The 23,500-nt window shown below is 35.5% G+C and overlaps 2 protein-coding genes across 2 annotated transcripts in view; one reads left to right on the forward strand and one right to left on the reverse strand.

Moving 5' to 3' along the window:
- LOC144425157 (NACHT, LRR and PYD domains-containing protein 4A-like) overlaps nt 1-159 on the reverse strand; it is a 49,944-nt gene extending 49,785 nt beyond the window's left edge. The window contains exon 1 of the mRNA XM_078114549.1: nt 33-159. Coding sequence (XP_077970675.1) covers nt 33-102 — 70 coding nt within the window. The 5' untranslated portion in view covers nt 103-159. The remainder of the gene's footprint in view (nt 1-32) is intronic.
- A 10,640-nt stretch (nt 160-10,799) lies between these two features.
- On the forward strand, nt 10,800-12,002 carry LOC144425076 (uncharacterized). The gene has a single exon (XM_078114345.1). It carries the CDS (start codon nt 10,800-10,802, stop codon nt 12,000-12,002), a length of 1,203 nt encoding a protein of 400 aa, XP_077970471.1.
- Nucleotides 12,003-23,500: the final 11,498 nt, after the last annotated feature.

Below are 23,500 nucleotides of genomic sequence, written 5' to 3' on the forward strand. Positions count from 1 at the left end.
CAAAATATATAGAAAACATTAAACAATCATACCAGTTATGTTGGTTTGTTGCAAAGTCTCTGCAGAGATATGAGCTTCTGCTGCAGAGAGAGTTGCCTCCATTGTTTGGACAGTTGCCTTTTTCGACGATATTTCTGTATGCTCAGAGATCACCGAAACATCTTTCACACTCTCTATGCTCATATCTTGAACAGCAACTCCGGAAATGCTGGTTTCTGAAAATAAATAATAGATTACTTTAGATGGCTCAGAACCATGTCCCCGAATCCACACCCAAATTCCCATTATTTGGTGTTATCTAATGTCAGTAGAATTTATTTTTTGTATTTCTTTATGAGTTCGACAAATAAAAATTAACTTGCCGACTAATAAATGATTATAATACTTCTAAGGGATTAGATCAGTCTAGTTCATTTTACGGAAAACTAAAAATTATGATGTAATCATGAAATCTCCTTGAAATATGAAAGCACGATATAATGCCCTCGACAATCGGAGCAACTATTGACATCTCCATTGAAAAAGTTTATTCCCAGCCGTTCAAATACGCGAGACACACCACTTAGCTTTCTATCGAAAGATTTGCGAGCGAGATTACTAGAGAGAGGCATCTAGACTTCCTTTCGTTACAAGCACTCTCCAAATAAAAATTTCCGAAAATTTTCGAGTCTTTGCTTCAAATTGTGCCGACTATAGTCAATATAGTAGTGATACAAGAGAATTGTCTATTTCAGTGCGTTGTGTTCAACCTCCTTATTCAAATAAGCCTTGAATGACAAGTGAGTTATAAACCAGACTTGAGATATCGATCCAATATTATCGCTCAGTTGTAAACACAGCGTGTTATTTACTATAATATAGGACGTCATATACAGTCTTCTGTTCACGCTAAAACGCAATTGAGATATAATTTGAAAACATTTATTCAGTCTATTTGTGTGGGACTATTTTCTGAGTGATAGCTGGCTTTTTAAAATTTCAGGGGGTGGGTCAATGAAAATGTGAAACAACATTTTGGGATGGAACCTTTTATTCTTTGGTGTGCTGTAGTATACAATGATGCAGTATAAAAGATTTGTATATTTCCATGCACTGGGCTTTACTAGCTCATTTCAACGAGACATTTTGAATCGAAATGAAACGAGATATGTCTTTGTAGTAGTTCGCCATCTACACTCCATGACGTCACAACCATCTTTCAATGTGCGTTGCGTGGTTATAATACCATGGTTCGTTTAGAATATCATGACATCCCTTCTTTCTACGTAAACACTATTTCCTTGTGTAAATATAAACAATGACACACCTTCAGGTTGCGGGATATAACTTAGATACATTTGCCCTGCACATAGCAAAGATTTTGTCATACTGAAACTCATTGTATGAAGTCCAAGCGTGTATATAAACTTCAGAATCACTGCCTTCATTTCTTTCATCACGTGGTCTCTCGTTCGAATGCAAAGCTTACCAATTATTACTAGATCAAACCTGTTATGGACATAAGTAATAATTGCCACCACACTATAATCAGGCCTGGTCAACACACAGAAAAAATTCTCAATAATCCGCGCTGAATCGAAATTTTGTAAAGCTGACGGCTTGGGGCTGCTTTTGACACCTAAAGGATGTGTAATTAACAATTTAGAAGCATGCAATCAGCACTTTAGAATCCGTTATGACTCTGAGGTACGGGGGGTCCTCTATATTCCACATTTAGGAGATGAAAAGGTTAGTCAGCGTTTTGCAACTAAGGAGTTATTTCACATAGAGAAAAAAACAGAAATGTTACTTTGTATTCAGATAGTTTTAGATTAATTGGTAATAATCTAATTACAGTATTTCTCCACGTATAATAATACCACATTCAAAGCTTAACTTTCTTTGAAAATTTGAATGTTTTCAGGAATAGGGAAGAAGTACTTAATAATAGAAGGAATATATCAGAAAAAGTGTGAAGATTCACTGGTTTTGAACCCCTTTCTGTAAAATATAAAGAAAGCTTTTAAACAATCATACCAGTTATGTTGGTTTGTTGCAAAGTCTCTGCCGAGATGTGAGCTTCGGTTGCCGACACATTTGCCTCCACTGTTTGGACAGTTGCCTTTTGCGACGCTATTTCTGTATGTTCAGAGATTACCGAAACATCTTTCGCACTTTCTATGCTCATATCTTGAACCGCAGCCCCGGTAATGCTGGTTTCTGAAAAAAAAGAACAGATTTCTTTGATTAAAGTTACAAAATCAGTTTTTGCAATCCGACCTTTTTTCAATTATTTTATGGTTCTAATACTTTGTGTGTGCCCACTGCGTATCCAAGTATGCTGGACAAGTAAACTACGGATTACTAACTAAGGCTCGGTAGAAACATTCATTCCAACCAAACCATGAATCCAAATTCACAGCCCTGATTGTTGCTATAATTCATGGCTAGTACATTTTATATTTAATACCCAAGAAATTAAACGAATAAATATTTATTTGCCGACTAAGAAATAATTAGGCAAAAAACTTTTACGGGATAAGATTACTTTGATTTATTTTCCAAAAATAGATGAAGTTCTGAGTCACTCAATAAAATTATTTTAAACATGAGTGTACAATATTTTAGAGCAGTGTTTACTAAACGAGGAGTTCCTTCCCAAGTGGGAGAAACCAAATTTAGTGCAATTTTACCGATATTGTTTTATGTCTATGGTTATTGCAATACATGCATATTTATTAATCAATTTTTAACTATTCAAATTATGTAAATTTCAAAGCGCATGCTGCATCAGCTAAATATTTGTTAAAAATTCATCAAATGTGGAAGTTTCCATAAATAAGAAGAAGTAATTAACAAGAGAAGGAATATATCAAAAAAAAGTGGCGAATCACTGGTTTAGAACCCTTTTATGTAAAATATATAGAAAACAGTTAAACAATCATACCAGTTATGTTGGTTTGCAGCAAAGTCTCCGCAGAGATATGAGATTCTGTTGCCGACACATTTGCCTCTACTGTTTGAACAGTTGCCTTTTGCGACGCTATTTCTGTATGTTCAGAGATCACCGAAACATCTTTTGCACTTTCTATGCTCATATCTTGAACAGCAGCCCCGGTAATGCTGGTTTCTGAAAATAAATAATAGATTACTTTAGATGGCTCAGAACCATGACCCCGAATCCACACCCAAAGTCCCGTTATTTGGTGTTATCTAATGTCAGTAGAATTTATTTTTTGTATTTCTTTATAAGTTCGACGAATAAAAGTTAACTTGCCGAATAATAAATGATGATTAGAATACTTCTAAGGGACCGGATCACTCTAGTTAATTTTACTGCAAACTAAAAGTTTTGATCTGATCATGGAATCTCCTTGAAATATGAAAGCACGATATATTAGGTCAGCATTTCGCAACTAAGAAGTTTTTTCACATAGAGGAAAAACAGAAATGTTACTTTGTATTCAGATAGTTTTTGATTACTTTGGTAATAATCTAATTACAGTATTTCTCCACGTATAATACCACATTCAAAGCCTAATTTCATTTGAAAATTTGAATGTTTTCAAGAATAGGGAAGAAGTACTTAATAATAGAAGGAATATATCAGAAAAAAATGTGGAGAATCACTGGTTTTGAACCCATTTATGTAAAATATATAGAAAGCTTTTAAACAATCATACCAGTTATGTTGGTTTGTTGCAAAGTCTCTGCCGAGATGTGAGCTTCGGTTGCCGACACATTTGCCTCCACTGTTTGGACAGTTGCCTTTTGCGACGCTATTTCTGTATGTTCAGAGCTTACCGAAACACCTTTCGCACTTTCTATGCTCATATCTTGAACCACAGCCCCGGTAATGCTGGTTTCTGAAAAAAAAAAGAACATATTTCTTTGATAAAAGTTACAAAATGGGTTTTTGCAATCCGACCTTTCTCAATTTTTTTATGGTTCTAATACTTTGTGAGTGTCCACTGCGTATCCAAGTATGCTGGACAAATAAACTACGGATTATTAACTAAGGCTCGGTAAAAACGTTCTTTCCAACCAAACCATAAATCCAAATACACAGCCCTGATTGTTGCTATAATTCATGGCTAGTACATTTTATATTTTATACCCAAGAAATTCAACGAATAAATATTTATTTGCCGACTAAGAAATAATTAGGCAAAAACTTTTACGAGATAAGATTACTTTGATTTATTTTCCAGAAATAAATGAAGTTCTGAGTCACTCAATAAAATTAGTTTAAACATGAGTGTACAATATTTTAGACCATTATTTCCTAAACGAGGAGTTTCTTCCCAAGTAGAAGAAACCAAATTTAGTGTAATTTCACCAATATTGTTTTATTTCTATGGTTATTGCAATACATGCATATTTATTAATCAATTTTTAACTATTCAAATTATGTAAATTTCAAAGCGCATGCTGCATTAGCTAAATATTCGTTAACAATTCATCAAATGTGTGAGTTTCCATGAACAGGAAGAAGTAATTGGCAAGAGAAGGAATATATCAAAAAAGTGGCGAATCACTGGTTTAGAACCCTTTTATGTAAAATATATAAAAAACAGTTAAACAATCATACCAGTTATGTTGGTTTGCTGCAAAGTCTCTGCAGAGATATGAGATTCTGTTGCCGTCACATTTGCCTCTACTGTTTGAACAGTTGCCTTTTGCGACGCTATTTCTGTATGTTCAGAGATCACCGTAATATCTTTCGCACTTTCTATGCTCATATCTTGAACAGTAGCCCCGGTAATGCTGGATTCTGGAAATAAAAAGTACATATTTCTTTATTAAAAATTGAAAAAATCAGTATTTTCAATCCGACCTTAATCGATTTTATCATGGTTCTATTACTATGATTATGTCTAGTGCGTATCCACGCATGCTGGCAAAAAAAAACTATTGATTACTAACTGAAGCTCGGTAGGTACGTTCACTCCAGCTAAATCTTGACTCCGAAAATGTATCGCATGTTAGAAACAGAATTTCCATGAATAGGGAAGTTGTAATTGACAAGAAAAAAAATATATTAAAAAAGATGGAAAACTACTGGTTTAGAACTTTTTTCCGCATAATATATAGAAAACATTAAACAATCATACCAGTTATGTTGGTTTGTTGCAAAGTCTTTGCAGAGATATGAGCTTCTTCTGCAGAGAGAGTTGCCTCGACTGTTTGGACAGTTGTCTTTTGCGAGGCTATTTCTGTGTGTTCAGAGATCACCGAAACATCTTTCGCACTTTCTAGGCTCATATCTTGAACAGCAGCCCCGGTAATGCTGGTTTCTGAAAATAAAAATTACAGATTTCTTAAATAAAATAGGAGAAACCAAATTTAGTGCAATTTCACCAATATTGTTTTATTTCTATGGTTATTGCAATATGTGCATATCTATTCATCAATTTCCAACTATTCAAATTATGTAAATTTCAAAGCGCATGCTGCATTAGCTAAATGTTCGTTACAAATTCATCAAATGTGTGAGTTTCCATGAATAGGAAGAAGTAATTGGCAAGAGAAGGAATATATCAAAAAAGTGGCGAATTACTGGTTTAGAACCCTTTTATGTAAAATATATAGAAAACGTTTAACAATCTTACCAGTTATGTTGGTTTGCTGCAAAGTCTCTGCAGAGATATGAGCTTCTGTTGCCGACACATTTGCCTCTACTGTTTGAACTGTTGCCTTTTGCGACACTATTTCTGTATGTTCAGAGATCACCGAAACATCTTTCGCACTTTCTATGCTCATATCTTGAACAGTAGCCCCGGTAATGCTGGTTTCTGGAAATAAAAAGTACAGATTTTGTTATTAAAAATTGAAAAAATGAGTATTTTTAATCAACATTAAACAATCATACCAGTTATGTTGGTTTGTTGCAAAGTCTCTGCAGATATATGAGCTTCTGTTGCAGAGAGAGTTGCCTCTACTGTTCGGACAGTTGCCTTTTGCGAGGCTATTTCTGTATGTTCAGAGATCGCCGAAACATCTTTTGCACTTTCTATGCTCATATCTGGAACAGCAGCTCCGGTAATGATGGTTTCTTAAATCAAATAATAGATTACTTTAGATGGCTCAGAACCATGACCCCGAATCCACACCCAAATTCCCATTATTTGGTGTTATCTAATGTCATTGGAATTATTTTTTGTATTTCTTTATAAGTTCGACGAATAAAAATTAACTTGCCGACTAATAAATGATTAGAATACTTCTAAGGGATCAGATCACTCTAGGTAATTTTACTGAAAACTAAAAATTATGATCTAATCATGAAATCTCCTGGAAATATAAAAGCACGATATATTACGTCATCGTTTCTCAACTAAGGAGTTTTTTCACACAAAGGAAAAACAGAAATGTTACTTTGTATTCAGATAGTCTTAGATTAATTTGGTAAAAATCTAATTACAGTATTTTTTCACGTATAATAATACCACATTCAAAGCTTAATTTTCTTTGCAAATTTGAATGTTTTCAAGAATAGGGAAGAAGTACCTAATAATAGAAGGAATATATCAGAAAAAATGTGGAGAGTCACTGGTTTTGAACCCCTCTCTGTAAAATATATAGAAAGCTTTTAAACAATCATACCAGTTATGTTGGTTTGTTGCAAAGTCTCTGCCGAGATGTGAGCTTCGGTTACAGACACATTTGCCTCTACTGTTTGGACAGTTGCCTTTTGCGACGCTATTTCTGTATGTTCAGAGATCACCGAAACATCTTTGGCACTTTCTATGCACATATTTTGAACCGCAGCCCCGGTAATGCTGGTTTCTGAAAATTAAAGAACACATTTCTTTGATAAAAGTTACAAAATAAGTTTTTGCAATCCGACCTCTTTCAATTTTTTTATGGCTCTAATACTTTTGTGTGCCCACTGCGTATCCAAGTAGGCTGGACAAATCAACTACTGATTACTAACTAAGGACGGTAGAAACATTCATTCCAAACCATGAATCCAAATCCACAGCCCTGAACGTTGCTATAATCTATGGCTAGTGCATTTTATATTTAATACTCAAGAAATTCAACGAATAAATATTTATTTGCTGACTAATCAATAATTAGGCAAAAAACTTGTACAGGATAAGATTACTTCAGTTAACTTTTCTGCAATAGATGAAGTTCTGAGTCAATCAGTAAAACTAGTTTAAACATGAGTGTACAATATTTTAGACCAGTGTTTCCTAAACGAAGAGTTTGTTCCCAAATAGGAATACCAAATTTAGAATTGCTTTTCAATTTTGCAATCATTGTAATTTATTAAATTTGACCCGCTCGAGATTATTTTCAAGCCGTTGGCAAAATTCCAAGTTGCGATAAAATTCTACAGATTGCAATATTACATTGATCAGTTTTTTATAGTCAAAGCAATAAGCAGAGAGGTCAAGTGCGACCAGGCTGTAATTTTATGATGGATAATGAAACAGATCAACCTCAGGTTACTATGGTATAGTTTCGGCCGAACCATACTATAGTCACCTATAAAATGAATGCCCTTTTAGTTATATTTGTGATCGTATTTGATAGCATTGAACCTGGGTAAAAAAAATAAACGAATGGCCAATACCGAATAGTTCACTGTTTCGAATACATTCGAATTTAATATTTTCGAATATGAAATATCGAATACATTCAAAATAAAATCAAGTAAAAGAATGCTATCTTGGTGTATGAAGGAATTTGCATACAATTAATATAGGACAACTGTATTCACTGTGATATTTTAGAATATTAATATTTTTATTTTTCCATAATTCGACGCATCCAAGTCATGGGCCATGGATTTGAATATTCTGTGCCACAGAAAATTATCCTGGTAAAGCGTTCATACTTCTAACTATCATTATTCAAATCATTTGCCAAAAAAGTTTCGAATACTTTGATATTGGAAAAATTTCGATTTTTCGATTCGTTTTGGTCAACTCTAACTTAGGGTGCTTAAATATTTAACCAAATATTGGAAGAGAGGGTTTTTCTCAGTAGGTTGGGGTGCTTAAAAATTTAACTAAATACAAAAATTGGTCAGGGTTAGTAAGTTAAGACCTCTAACACAAGAATGCGACTTGTAGGCCAAAATCAAAGTAAGTTTGACAAGAGGTATAAAAATTATTTACCATTAATGTTGGTTTGTTGAAGTACATTTGCAGAGATAATTGCCTCCCCTGTCGTAACGTTTGCTTGCTCAGTAGAAATAGAAACCTCCTCAGCTTGCAAACTTGTCTCGTTACTCGCTGCAATATAGTCACATATGTCAATTAGGTATTAATTAAAAGCACTGTCTAGTATGTTAAAAATGGAAAACTAAGTTAAAATGAATTAAATGAAGTATGATATCATTGCCTATTGATATAATTTTGCTTATACATCAGACATTGTTCGATGTAAACTAAGAAGATAGATTAGTTCTACTTTGTGATTTCACATGAATGTAAATTTAAATTTGTGAATTTAAAACGAATTTAAATTATGAGGTTTCCAGCGGGTTAAAATGAACAAAATTGAAATATCCTCACTTGCGGGATCGAGTGATAAGTTTTTTCTGGATTTCACAGCCCTGACCGCACTTCTAGATAGCGAGAGGAATCGCATTTAACAAAGTCAAAAATACATACCGGTAATACTATTTCTGACTAAAATGAAGCCGGATATTGAAAATTTGGTGTCGTTCACCCGGCTCGCACATCTCATTAGACTAATAATAAATAGAGAATAAATTTATTTCTACTTTTAATCAGGGGGGCACTTGTTAATCAAAAAGTCGTACGAGGGGGCGCTACAAAAAAAATTTGAGAAAACAATTAGTTGAAACAATATTTCAGAAAGAATTATCTTACCGATGTGGCATTGTTCCGCAGAAATAACGGCAGCTCTAGCTGTCACAGTCGCCTGTACTGCTATCACAGATACCCCGTCTACATGTGCAATATCTGAAAGTTCTGCTGTCACGGAAACTTCTGCAGCGTTATTCACGCTCAAGTCTTCCACAGCGGAATGAGTTATGTTTGTCTCTGACACCGACACAGCTGGCCCGATCTCCTGCTCCATTTTCAAACCTTTAAAACATCAGATTCGGGTTCGTCAGATATATCATACAAAATAATAGGAAATATGTGAAATAATGAAAGAAATGATACGCTGGGGATATTAATAGACTAAAACCATAAACCGGTGGTGAGGGGTATTGGAAAGAAAACTGTTTTTCACAAATGGAAATCAGCACAACACCGGTAAGGACAAGAATATAATAAAAATAAAAATTTCATATTTATTCTGAGAGGAAAGTCGATAAGGCGACTAGATCATATTCTACCACGTGATTGTGATGTGTGTCGGTCTCGCCATATAATTAATCTGTATACCCATACCCGACGTGGACCCTATCTGTTCCAATACCGGACATGAACTGTGACGCACGAGAAGCCGTGCTTTGATGTATGATTACGCTTTTTTAAGACTTTCCTCTCCCCGGGATAAATATAGAATTCATATCCTACAGTTTTCAATAAAATAATGTTCAGTAAGTAAATTAAACAAGTCTCGAATGTAGTAAACTCACCATCTATTGCGATGAAATGAAACTTCAACACTTGAAGTGTTTCAAATGATTTACCTCAGGTTGATTTTTATGTTTATGGTTGAAACTGAGAATGACAAAGTGGAATTTACAACAGGATCAATGACAAAGAGGTTTTGGACATTGAACAACTGAATCACAAAGAATTAATAACATTAATTACATCAGAATACATCATGCAAGTGTTGGAGTTTGTAATCTCAAGTTTTTTCGAATATCTATCTCATTGGATTCGTGTCATCATAAATTCGTAAAATCTACCTTTGGTTTCCATCAACAAAACATTTTTATAAGCGTTTCACTGTTTAGTATTAATATAGAACATCAGCGGTGTAGATTGTAAAGTATAGGGAAAACATTCCAAAAATGAAACAAAAATTTGAAACTCGTGTAAGCACTTTGGCAATGCATGTTAGGTTGTTTTAAGGCAAATTAGTGGTATTCCGCATCCCACAGCTCTAAAAAATCTGTCTGAACAAACGCATAATATGTACGACTCCATAAAATGGATTTAATGCCTCATAATATACGAAAAACGATCATGCCGAGTGCTTCCATGTATAGGCTATGCGCAAATATATGTCTAGCAAATATAGAGTGTTATTGCTGAATCTGAATGAAAACAATTCACTTTGTGCAAAACCCTTGAGCAATATACGATGACAATTTGTGAATGAACCTTGCTACGCTTCTAACAATTTCCGCTGTTGGCATCGAGTTTCATAACATCATAATAAACACAGCAGTAGAGTCAAACGTCAGGGGTAAAGGTTAGAGTATCTTTTGTTCAACGTTATTTTTAATGAAGTTTATATTAACTCGAACTGTAAGCAACATAATAATCTGGTTTAGATGGCACATTTCCTACGCGGACCAGCTAACGGCTTTTTACATACATGTATGTTATGATAATTAAGTTCAGTTATTCCTGTTGCAGTGTGCTACACTTTGTTTATATTCCGTCATTATTACATTATCGTTCTTTGTGTTGTGATCACTGATTATCGTCAAGCGACAACGGACTGCATTTGCCTTACTGCATTAGTTACGTGCCGTTACGAGTATTAGACGGTAGTCCGATTAAGTTTGGCTATACTTAGTGACTCAATGTAATTATGTTGCATGTTCTTGTGTTTAGGTTAAGATGCGTTTTTAGTTTCTTTAAAGCCATAATTTTGGTTATAATAAATAAACTGTCATAACAATTTAAGAAACTAAAATCTTAAATATGGATGCATCGATGAAACCAGTGAGACTTGACCTAAATCTGAATTCTCCAAGCGCGGCAAAGGAATGGAAGCACTGGCGAAAAACATTTGAGAACTACATTGAAGAATTAGAGATGAGTGTACAAGAGGGCCAGTCTGTGAATAAACTCAAGAGGCTAATCAACTCAGTATCTCACAATGTTTATGAATATATTGAAGATGTGGACGCTTATAGTAAAGCTATGGAAGTGCTACATAACTTATATGTCAAGACGCCGAATGAAATATTTGCACGACATCTGCTAGTTACGGCAAAGCAACAAACTGGTCAATCTATCGACGAATTTTTACAAACTCTGCGTAATCTAAGTAAAGATTGTAATTTTAAAGATGTTTCTGCCGCGCAGTACCGCGACGAACTTATACGTGATTCTTTTATCAATGGTATTTTGTCAAATAACATCCGACAACGTCTTTTGGAAAACAAGGACTTGACTCTTGAATTAGCGTTTTCACAAGCTTCATCACTTGATCTGGCGCAACGTAATTCGTCAGCATATGAAGCATCTCGAATCGACGAATTGCAACCTTCGGCATTGGCCACTTCCGGAACCTCTTTCGACAATGAAGGTATAGTAACTGGCCGTATAACAGGGCGAAAATGTATATTCTGTGGATATAATTACCACAATCGTCAAAATTGTCCCGCACGCAATGCCAATTGCTACAAATGCGATAAAAAAGGCCACTTTGCCAAAGTTTGCCGATCAAAGATGAATAAATCTGGAGACTCTTCATCTATAACGGCGTCAGTAAATCCATCAGTCCACGATTTGCAATCAGCACCACGGTGTTTACTGCCGGCAACACTTCCAGTTGTCATAGCTGGTCGCAATACAACTGCGTTGATAGATACCGGAAGCTCTCTCTCTTTTATAAACGAAAAGACTGCGAGAATGCTACGTTTGAAAATTTTGCCTTCACAGGAAAATGTAGTGATGGCTGTCCAGCATCTGCAAGGAACGACTATTGGATCCTGTTTAACTGATATGATAATTGGTACTCGTTCATATACCAAAGTGCCTCTTAAAGTATTTCGAGGTCTTTGTTGTGATTTATTGCTTGGTCAGGACTTTCAAAGACAACATGAAAGAGTCATTTTCCCTTTTAACGGCTCTCGTCCTGAACTTCTAGTTCAATATGAATCAAAAGTATGTGGTTGAGCTGCTGCAAACTACACCCCGGCTTCGTTATTTTCTAATCTCATGAAAAATTGTCATCCGATAGCTGTCAAATCTCGCCGTTTTGGCGCGTTAGACAAAGAATTCATCGCTAAAGAAGTTTCGAGAATGTACAACGAAGGAATTATCAGGCCAAGTTCTTCGCCGTGGAGAGCACAGTCTTTAGTTGTGAAGGATCCATTGACCTCAAAACGACGATTGTGCATAGACTATTCACAAACGATAAACATTTATACAGAGCTAGACGCCTATCCATTGCCGCGAATTGATGATATGGTTAACGAACTTGCTGGATATTCCTGGTTTTCCACCTACGATCTGAAATCCGCGTATCATCAGATTCCAATATGCCAGCAAGATAAAATTTTCACTGCGTTTGAAGGCGATGGTAAACTCTGGGAATTCAATCGTATTCCATTTGGAGTGACCAATGGAGTACCAGCTTTTCAGCGGCTAATGGATGAAATTGTGGAAAAAGGCAATCTGAAAGATACATTTCCATACCTCGACAATGTAACTATAGCTGGACATACAAAAGAGGAGCATGACTATAATGTGAAGAAATTTCTCGATACTGTTAAGAAAAACAATTTAACATTAAATGATGCAAAAACAGTATCAAGTGTACGAAAAATTAACATTTTGGGATATACAGTGGGTAATAATTCAGTAGCTCCAGATCCCGAACGCCTAGCTTCATTGAGAGAACTCCTACCTCCAACAAATAGTCGCGCTCTGCAAAGAATAATTGGACTTTTTGCGTATTATTCGAAATGGATTGTAAACTTTTCAGACAAAATGCGACGACTCCGCCAAGCGAAAACATTTCCTTTAGATTGCGCTACAGTACAAGACTTCGAATCACTAAAAAGAGAAATCGGAAATGCCACTTTGAGCTCAATTGATGAGCATGTTCCATTTGTTGTAGAATGCGACGCATCGGAAATTGCAATTTCAGCCACACTGAATCAAGGAGGGCGACCAGTGGCATTTTGGTCGCGTGTTCTACAGAAGAGCGAGAGGTTTTATCCTGCTGTAGAAAAGGAGGCAACGGCAATCATTGAAGCTGTGCGAAAGTGGGCCCATTTTCTGGCAAGACGTCCATTCACTATCGTGACCGACCAGCGATCGGTTTCTTTCATGCTAGATAACCGTCGTCGATCCAAAATAAAGAATAATAAAATTCAGTCCTGGAGGCTGGAACTAGCCTCTTTCAGTTACGACGTTAGATATCGACCTGGAAAACAAAATGCCGCACCTGATGCTTTAACACGTTCTGCATGCGCATCAGTTTTTCCCACGTCATTGCAAGAAATACACGAAGGTTTATGTCACCCGGGCGTCACAAGACTTCTACATTTCGTCAAATCGAAAAATTTGCCTTTCTCGACTGATGACGTTAAAAGAACTTGTAAATTATGCCGCGTATGTGCGGAACTTAAACCGAAATTTTATTCCCCACCGTATGGCACATTAATCAAGGCCACACGGCCATTTGAAAGACTGAGTATGGACTTCAAGGGACCTTTGCCATCGCGGACAAAGAACGTATACATGCTAACCATTGTCGATGAATATTCTAGATTTCCATTTGTATTTCCATGCACCAATCTTTCTTCCGCTTCAGTAATAAGCTGCCTTGAAAAATTATTTGCTCTGTGCGGACTACCTGGTTATATACACTCTGGTAGAGGAAAATCTTTTATGTCTGCGGAACTAAGGAATTTTCTTCTGAAACGTGGTGTAGCCACCAGTCAATCCTCGCCTTATCACCCAATTGGAAACTCCCAAGTTGAACGATTCAATGGAATCATATGGAAAGCCGTGCGTTTATGCTTGCGTACATATAATCTGCCTATCACACATTGGGAATATGTGTTACCGAAAGCTCTTCAATCGCTCCGATCTTTGCTTTGCACAGCAGTCAATGCAACTCCACATGAACTATTTTTCAACTTCCAACACCGCTCTCCCAGTGGTCATTCATTGCCTACCTGGTTGTGCGAATCAAAACATGCTTTTCTGCGGAAATTCGTTCGTTCGCACAAAAATGACGATTTGGTTGAACAAGTGGAACTAAAAAATGTGAATCCCGCATATGCTCGAGTTCGTTTTTCTGATGGGCGGGAGAGTACGGTATCGTTAAGAGACTTGTCCCCTTGTCCAGTCTCCCAACGATCTTCAAGTCACGATAGAGAGTCTCAAGACTTTTCTCCTGAAGATAGTGAAACAAGTACTAATGCGTCACCACTAAATGATGGATGCAACGTTGACCGAAATGAAGAGTTCAAAATTGAAATTCCAATTAGCTCTGACAATGCTAATAATGAAAGGATTGCCACACGTCGTTCAACTCGAACTAACATTGGTGTTCCACCAGAACGCTATGGTTTTGAAATATAGACGGGGAGAATGTTATGAGAATTAAGTTCAGTTATTCCTGTTGCAGTGTGCTACACTTTGTTTATATTCCGTCATTATTACATTATCGTTCTTTGTGTTGTGATCACTGATTATCGTCAAGCGACAACGGACTGCATTTGCCTTACTGCATTAGTTACGTGCCGTTACGAGTATTAGACGGTAGTCCGATTAAGTTTGGCTATACATAGTGACTCAATGTAATTATGTTGCATGTTCTTGTGTTTAGGTTAAGATGCGTTTTTAGTTTCTTAAAGCCATAATTTTGGTTATAATAAATAAACTGTCATAACAATGTAAAAGAGTATAAAAAAGAGCAAAAAAAGTATACTCGACTGAGTAAGCTCTAAAAATTGGTTTAATAATCCGTTATGGCAATAAAAACTTTCAATTTTTTTAAATTTCACGATTTCAATCGTGTATCCAGACAAACTCCGGTCTGATCCGTCCGTTACCAAATAAGCTGCTTAAATAACCCCGAATACACGAAAAAAATCACTTTGAACTCGGAGTTGACACTCAAACATAATTCCGAGCAAAAATAATGGAAATAAATTCAGTGTAAATTCTTGTTGAATCAAAAACTCATTAAGTGTAAAACATTAAACAGCCAATTTAAAAAAGGACGGCCGATAACTGGAGAGAATTCCCGTGATTGCCAACTACAAAAAGAAAAACAAGAAACGCGGCCCGATTGCAAAGAATCATAGCCTGCCGAACTCCAGCTGCAGTGCCATATATTTCTATGTTTAGATAATAGATGGACTAAGTGAGACATCACATACCACTTAGAAATATTAACTCATAATCATTGCCCATATAAAACAAAATAGGCCTATGTGTTTACTTAGTCTCACCAAAGGTACGCTTTTCCTAAACAGCGAAAAAATGTAGCGCATCCAATTTACCTAAGTTTGGTATCATTATTCAAAATATGTATAAGAATGATCCAGCATTTACATAAATCTGGGATGCCAACACCGCCAATCTTTCAAAACCGAGATATATCCGGTTCTGACCCCTGGCAGGTTTAACAACATTTTGGGCTATTTGTATCGTAAATAGCAAAATAGTGACGTGTCTCTTTCAAAGTAAGATTAGAGGCTCCACCCAAATAATACGCGATAACACTTTCAGTAGAAATGTCTGTACATCTCCGTCTAATGCTAAAATAGATTAAATTTTTTACTTCAGATAATTTTTATTTTAACACTTTTCCCACATTTCGTTGATTAAGATTTGGCAACATTCATTTTAACCTGACCCTTTTAAACAAACCTATGCCAGCCCCACTTGACCTAGATATTGAAACACCAAAAATTGGAATCGAAGCCAAGTTGATCAAAGTATATGGCAACTGAGTAGTATGTAAATAATGACGAAATTGACAAACATGAGGGAAAAAAGTAACGAGGTCCGATTGAAAAGAAGATAAGGATTGGTCGAACTATCCCTTAATGCTTTGATTCTAACGAATCGCATATATTAACGATGCATCTTGCATGCAAGACTATTGAGTCACCTCTTACTATGTTTACAGAACTAACTTAGACAACGTGAAAATCAACTTTTTAAAATTATACTTGGTGTATGATAATGATTTTAAAATCAGTTTTAAATTTGAAAGAAACTTAGAATTTGCAACAATATTGCATCACCATCTACTCGTGATTTCAGTAATTCTAGAATCGAAACCATACAAAAATATTTTTTATGAAAAATATATTTAATAGACAGCTTTTTATTTTGATTAGACGATTCGTATCGTGAATAGCAAAAAGGTGACGGACGTGGCTCTTTCAAAGTAAGATTGGAGGCATCTCTCAAATAACACAACGAGTAGATACGTCAGTATATTTCTATCTAATGCTGAAAAATAAACAATTTGCGATCGAAATAAATCAAGGCTTGGTGAAACTCTACCTTTTCGCTTTGAACTTAAAACGTTTAGCCTATATTAACGATGCATCTTACATGCAAGACTATTGCGTCATATATTGCTATGTTGAGAACATAGACGAACTAACATAGACAACGAAAACATTAACATTCTGAATTACCAATAGGAACTCATCGTTACCGATATAACAAAAAATCATGATTTCCATTTTTTCATAAAATGAGCGCTCTATTTTGAAACTCATATTTTTGCCTCATTGCCGGGAGCGTTGAACAAAAGATCCTAATCTAAAACTTGTCGCCAGGGAAGCTGCAAGAAAATTCTTCACAGCGGGAGTTCGGAAGTATTCGGAAGTACGACATTCAACAGTTACTCTAGTGCAGTGGTTCTCAAACTTTTTAAGTCACGCCCCTTTTTAGTCGAGTCTCGCGGCCTCAACTATAAAATAATTAGCAAACAATAAGCTACATATAACAGGTACTAAAGCAAAAGAATGTTTTGTACGAAAAAACACGTTGAAAATACGTGGATGGAACGTAAAATAAAAAATTTAAATATCCAAAATAAAGCGGGCAAAATCAAATCTAACGATTATTTTTTATTTTCAATTATCTTCAGGCCCCCTCAGACAATTGTTTACTCCCCCTCTTGTGGGGCGCGCCCCACCATCTGAGAACCATTGATCCAGTGGAATCGTCGAAAAACAATAGTGAAAAATAGGAATATATTAGTCTGTTACCACATATATGACATGATCTAAGCGATTCAACAGTTCATCGATGGGAGAGAGCTATAACTCTGACAACATTTCAATGTTCAATATCGGTATTATATGGTAACAAGTGATACCACCTCGTACAAGAAACTCATTTCAAATTAGAAAAAGTCAATCTAGAAATGACTATTTCGAAATTATATATTGCGAAGTTTCAACTTTTACCGGAGCTAGTAGTTGTATTGTGGAAAATGTGGTAACCTGGGCCCCAATTAAAACTAAATTAGACCCATATTTTAACCGAAATGATCCGTTTAGTTTCACAATCTTGTTCAAACTTAAGCCTCATTTATACTAAAATACAATCCTATTTCGGATTAACGTCCGCTGTCGATATGGGGTATTACCGCATCACATATATAGAGACTGCATACCAATTGCGGTAAAATAGGTTTCACCACGTGGATTTATATTAAGTTTAATCGCTAGTTACAATAACTCGAAGAAAGTCGTGTCGATGACAAGATGAGTGTTGTCCATGGTGACCGTACATTTGAACCCATGTGTATATCCGCGGGTTTAATCTATCTGCGGGTGCTAAACCCCATGGGTTAGGGTTAGTATGAGTTCAAATATTCGTTAAACAATTTTTATAAAAATTTCCATAGGGTCAATAGTATGCAGGTGCAATTGCCATGGGTTCAGATGTACGTGGGTTCAAATGAAATGGAACCGTTGTCCATATACGAATAAATAGAAATCGCTCTCTTGTTTATTATTAAAACCAGTAATGTGAAATCTCGAATGAATCTTTAACGGCGTCAAGTACATTTTTTAAATAACAATATCTTTGAGGTGATAATAGAAACTTGATAAATTGGCATCGGTAAATTAAAAAAAGAATAAAGTACGAATAAATCAAAAACAAATTGAAATCGAAGCCAAGTCAAAAAAAGGGTAGCTGGCAACTGAGCAGTATGTAAATTACACGGGAACTGCCAAACATAAGGACGAAAAGTGGTCCAATCGAAATAAATTGGCCGAACTTTTACTTAATGCTTTGATCTTAAGTTATCGTATGTATTAACGATGAATCTTGCATGAAACACTTATGAGCCTCCTCTTGCTATGTTTACAGAATAGATGAACTAACTCAGACAACGTGAAAATCAACTTTTTAAAATTATATCGAAATTTGAATATATGCTAAAAAGAGATTTGAAAAACTTTAATATAATTTGGGTATTCTGGAAAATCTTTAATAAATGGATTGTATGCTTCCAAATCAAAAGCCGGAAGTTTAAAAGAAATAAAAGAAACTTTTACGGGCAAATAATCAAATCTTGCTGTAAAATTGCAATGCCAATGAATTCTAACACGAAACTTAAAGTAATTTAGAGATCTTTTGTACAAAGCCCCCTCAAAGAACACCCAACACCTCTAATATTGAAAAAAATGAGAATTATCGATAGTTAGAGGAAGAAGAAGGAATGCAGATTGCGCTAGAAGTTCAAACTTTCAAAACTTTTTTAACCCGAACCCTAACTAGAAGAAGCAAATTTGTTACTTTAAAACGTGTCAGGAATGTTTTTTTTTCAAAACTCACATTTTTGCCTCATTGCCGGGAGCGTTGAACAAAAGATCCTAATCTAAAACTTGTCGCCAGAGGAGCTGCAAAAAAAATTCTTCACAGCGGGAGTTCGGAAGTATTTTAAAAAAAATTACGAACGGAGACATCTATACTGTATGTCATTCAACAGTTAATCTAGTGCAGTGGTTCTCAAACTTTTTAAGCCACGCCCCTTTTTATTCGAGTCTAGCGCCTCAACTATAAAATAATTAGCTAACAATAAGCTACATATAACAGGTACTAAAACAAAAGAATGTTAAATACGGAAAAACACGTTGAAAATACGTGGACGGAGCGTAAAATAAAAAATTTAAATATCCAAAATAAAGCGGGTTAAATCAAATCTAACGATTATTTTTTATTTTTAATAAGCTTCAGGTCCCCTCAGGCAATTGTCTAAGCCCCCTCTTGTGGGTCGCGCCCCACCATCATGATCTAAGCGATGCAACAGTTCATCGATGGGAGAGAGCTATAACTCTGACAACATTTCAAAGTTCAATATCGGAATTATATGGTAACAAGTGATACCATTTCGACATACGCGACAAAAAACTCATTCTAAATTAGAAAAAGTTAATCTAGAAATGACTACGTCGAAATTATATATTGCGAAGTTTCAACTTTTACCGGAGCTAATAGTTGTATTGTGGGAAATGTGGTAACCTGGGCCCCAATTAAAACTAAATTAGACCCATATTTTAACCGAAATGATCCGTTTAGTTTCACAATCTTGTGCAAACTCAGGCCTCATTTATACTAAAATACAACCTTATTTCGGCCTAACGTTCGCTGTCGATATCGGGTATTACAGCATCACATATATAGAAACTGCATACCAATTGCGGTAAAATGGGATTCACCACGTGGATTTATATTAAGTTTACTCGCTATTTACATTAACTCGAAGAAAGTCATGTCGATGCCGAGATGAGTGTTGTCCATGGTGACCGTACATTTGAACCCACGTACATTTGAACCCATGCGTATATCCGCGGGTTCCATCTATATGCGGGTGCTAAACCCCATGGGTTAGGGTTAGTATTGGTTCAAATATCTGTAAGACAATTTTTATAAAAATTTCCATAGGTGCAATAGTATGTAGGTGCAGTTGTCATGGGTTCAAATGTACGTGGGCTCAAATGTAATGGAACCGTTGTCCATATACGAATAAATAGAAATCGTTCTCTTGTTTATCATTAAAACCAGGAATGTGGAATCTTGAATGTCGTCAAGTAAAATTTTTAAATAACAATATCTTTAAGGTGGAAATAGAAACTTGGTAAATAGGTATCGGTAAGTTAAAAAAAAACATAAAGTACGAATAAATCAAAAACAAATTGAAATCGGAGCCAAGTCAAAAAAGGGTAGCTGGCAACTGAGCAGTATGTAAATATCACCGGAACTGCCAAACATAAGGGCGAAAAGTGGTCCGATCGAAATAAATTAGCCGAACTCTTACTTATCCTATGTATTAACGATGAATCTTGCATGCGACACTTATGATCTCCACTCGCTATGTTTACAGAATAGATGAACTAACTCAGACAACGTGAAAATCAACTTTTTAAAATTATACTTGGTGTATGAGCATGATTAGAAACTTATTTTTAAATTTGAAAGAAATCTAATATTTTCAACAACATTGCATTACCGTCTAATTGCGCTTTCAGTAATTCTAGAATCATAGTCATACAAAAATATTCATTAAGGATAATGACAAAAATATATTTAATACCCAGCTCTATTGTTGTGGATCAGACTGGTTAGAATGCATATGTCAAACGGATTTGAATCGCTAAAACTATGTGGTGCCGATATTAATCGTTCGATATATCACTCACCTCTAGGTATTATAAATAAATTTAGGTGAAATTGTGATTAACTGAAACGCGTTGAAATTTTTCCAAGGTTCAAAAGTAGCCATCTCCTGAATAATAAGCGAATGCATAAATCCGCCCTTTGCTCAAAATAGATTCAAAATTGTACTCTGCATAATTCTGATTTACTCTCCATTTTGTGTTCCAAGCTTCTGACACAGATTTTGACCCAATTCTTTGCAAATCTCTCCTAGACCCGCCTGACTTAGATATTCAAACACTTCGCACTCACAAATATATGGTAAACTAAATTACTGTATGCTTAAAATATATGTCGTTATACATACAGAGATTGAACGTAAACTGCAACGCATTTCCTTATGTGTCAGGTTTCGCTCAGACGCGTCGAAGCTATAGATGGGAATAAATGGTACAGGAAATTGAGTCAATCCTCGTATCAGTTTACTGGGCTATTTATAAAATGGGAATTCCAACAACACAATGTATTGCAGCAGAATTATATACTTCAATGGATTTTCAGGGTTGTTGTTAGGTCAACCTTTTGAACCAAAACTTCATTTGAACATTTTGTATAAAAAAATGTTCGAATGAATAAATTCTATAGGTTTCGGCGATAAATGAGACACATTCCGTGCGGCCGCGGAACTTAGTTTACACTGAACCATTGACAATTATTTCTATTTATTGACAAAATTTTTTTTATCTATTCCAACTCGTGGCTGGGATACTAAGATATAAAACGTTTTCCTATTGACAATTATTTCTATTTATTGACAAAACATTTTTTATCTATTCCAACTCGTGGCTGGGATACTGAGATATAAACCGTTTTCCTAATCACGATGTCGGGTATAATATTTGGTGAAATCACGGAATTTTAAGGTGGTGGTCTACAACATCAAGGCGCTGAGAATGGCCTGTTGTGATCGGTACGAGGCGAAGCAATGAATTTTTTATAGAGCGGAAAAGTGGAGGGGGGGGGGGGGGGCTTGCCAAAAAGAAACGAATGTAAAACCAACATCGTTAATGTTGTAAGCCAAGTACATGATACGTACGCCATCAATGCCCCGCACAACACTGCCATAGAATTCTATTATGAATTATGGCGCAAACATGAATCTTAACATAGATATAACTAACACGAAATTAAATTGTAACTGTCTCATGATATGAATATAAAAAATATAGGAATGATATACGCCAATCGTTACAAACCTAATTTCCCATGTGTCGCGAAATATCAATCCATTTCTTAATATATTGGTTTTGTATGAGGTCGGATTTAGAAATACAAATTGTGCAAATTAATTTGAAGATGAACTAGCTCACGTGTAGCATCGATTATATGTAAAAAATGTAAAACTCTTACTTGTCGTAAATTAATGTTAGTAAAGTCTACTTTTTATTTCAACGCGCCGTTGTATTAAAAAGTGATTATGTCGCGACTCTGGAAAGTATCTCGAATTAGTATACAACACTCTCCTTTTGAGCGACCAAATTTTAACGTGAGGGTTTTCATCCGTCGAGGAAAAGTATATTTTTGTGATTTATTTTAGGATACATTATTCCATTAATAAACCATGCGTTTTTAATTTTATTTCTCGACTAATTTCAAACTTTGTGCCATTGCTTGTCAATACTCAGCAAGAACAACAACTCGACAACTATGAAAAAAGGAAAAAATATCTTGACGACATAAGTCATTTCGTCAAATTTATAACGCACAGATGATATCGTAATGACCGTCAAACTATTGCTTTTTGAGTGGAAAAAGAAAACATATCGTAACGACAAAAATCATTGCGTTAGGGTTATAACGCACAAATGATATCGTTATGATCGTATTGCGTTGACGGTAAAACGGCGCTATTGCCTCTTAAGTAGAAATTTCGTATTGAATTAAATTTCCAATTGGGAGAATACCGACCCCCGTAAACCCCACACACAACCTTGATTCGGAATCAACTTTTGAGCCCCAACTTAAAATGACTTGAAATCAGGAGTTTTTATGTCGAAATTTTCTATTTCAGAATCAAGTTTATTATTGTTTCAACTTTGACCGGAGTCGGTTTTTAGTCAGATGATTCTTCTATCGACTTCACGGTTTGAAAATACAGAATGCAAGCGGGCCATGGGTTTTAAATAACCAATGTCTATTAGCATTATATTTAACAAAACCCAATAATTGACCTGTCCCATACTCTTTCTAATAATGTTTATTTCCTTGTGAGTATATTCCGAGGTGCTCCCGAAGTATGCGAACCAAGATGGCGGACACCGGAACGTAACATGGGTAACAGGTTAGGCGATATTTTTTTTCCAATTTTCCTTATTTTAGTCCTATTATCAGTTCGAAGACTAGCCAAGAGCCTCCCGTAGTATTTATACCTAAAATTATGGCCTAACCCTAACCTAGTACACATATTACATTCCGATGTCCGCCATCTTGGTTCGCATACTTCGGGAGCCCCTATTCCAATTTATATCGACTAGCGTTTTATAATTTAGTAACGGAAATGCATTTCAAAGTAGCGAAAAATTAGATTTTAATCAGGTTTCAATTTAAGTTTACTAAAAACCTCAAAACTTACTGAATTAACCAAATGTCAGCTTGTTATGAAATACTTCTGCAATTTATAATAAAAATCTCGCTATTTTGTGCTCCCCTCACTAACTCTAACTAATTCTTCAGTATTAATTCCAACCCATGCAATATTAAATTATTATCATTCTGCACTCACAAAGTAATTTTAAACTCATTTTGTTTATATTCACATCAGCTATCAAATTCACAAATGTTATCACATCTTGATTGTGTCGCAGACCGAGCTTTCCTCGCCATAACTAGCTCATCACTTTTCATGCTTGTTGTATTTGTTCAGATAATAACATGTTTGATCATAAAAGTACTTATTAAACTACGATTCCTGGTAGGATCTGTGTAATTGTTAAAGAAACAGCTTGTTTCGTAAAAAA

The sequence above is a fragment of the Styela clava genome, chromosome 7, assembly GCF_964204865.1.
Source record: "Styela clava chromosome 7, kaStyClav1.hap1.2, whole genome shotgun sequence".
Taxonomy (NCBI): domain Eukaryota; kingdom Metazoa; phylum Chordata; class Ascidiacea; order Stolidobranchia; family Styelidae; genus Styela; species Styela clava.

What these genes read in the sequence shown, in the direction of transcription:
- LOC144425076 (XM_078114345.1), top strand. Translation starts at nt 10,800, where the DNA reads ATGGATGCATCGATGAAACCAGTGAGACTTGACCTAAATCTGAATTCT.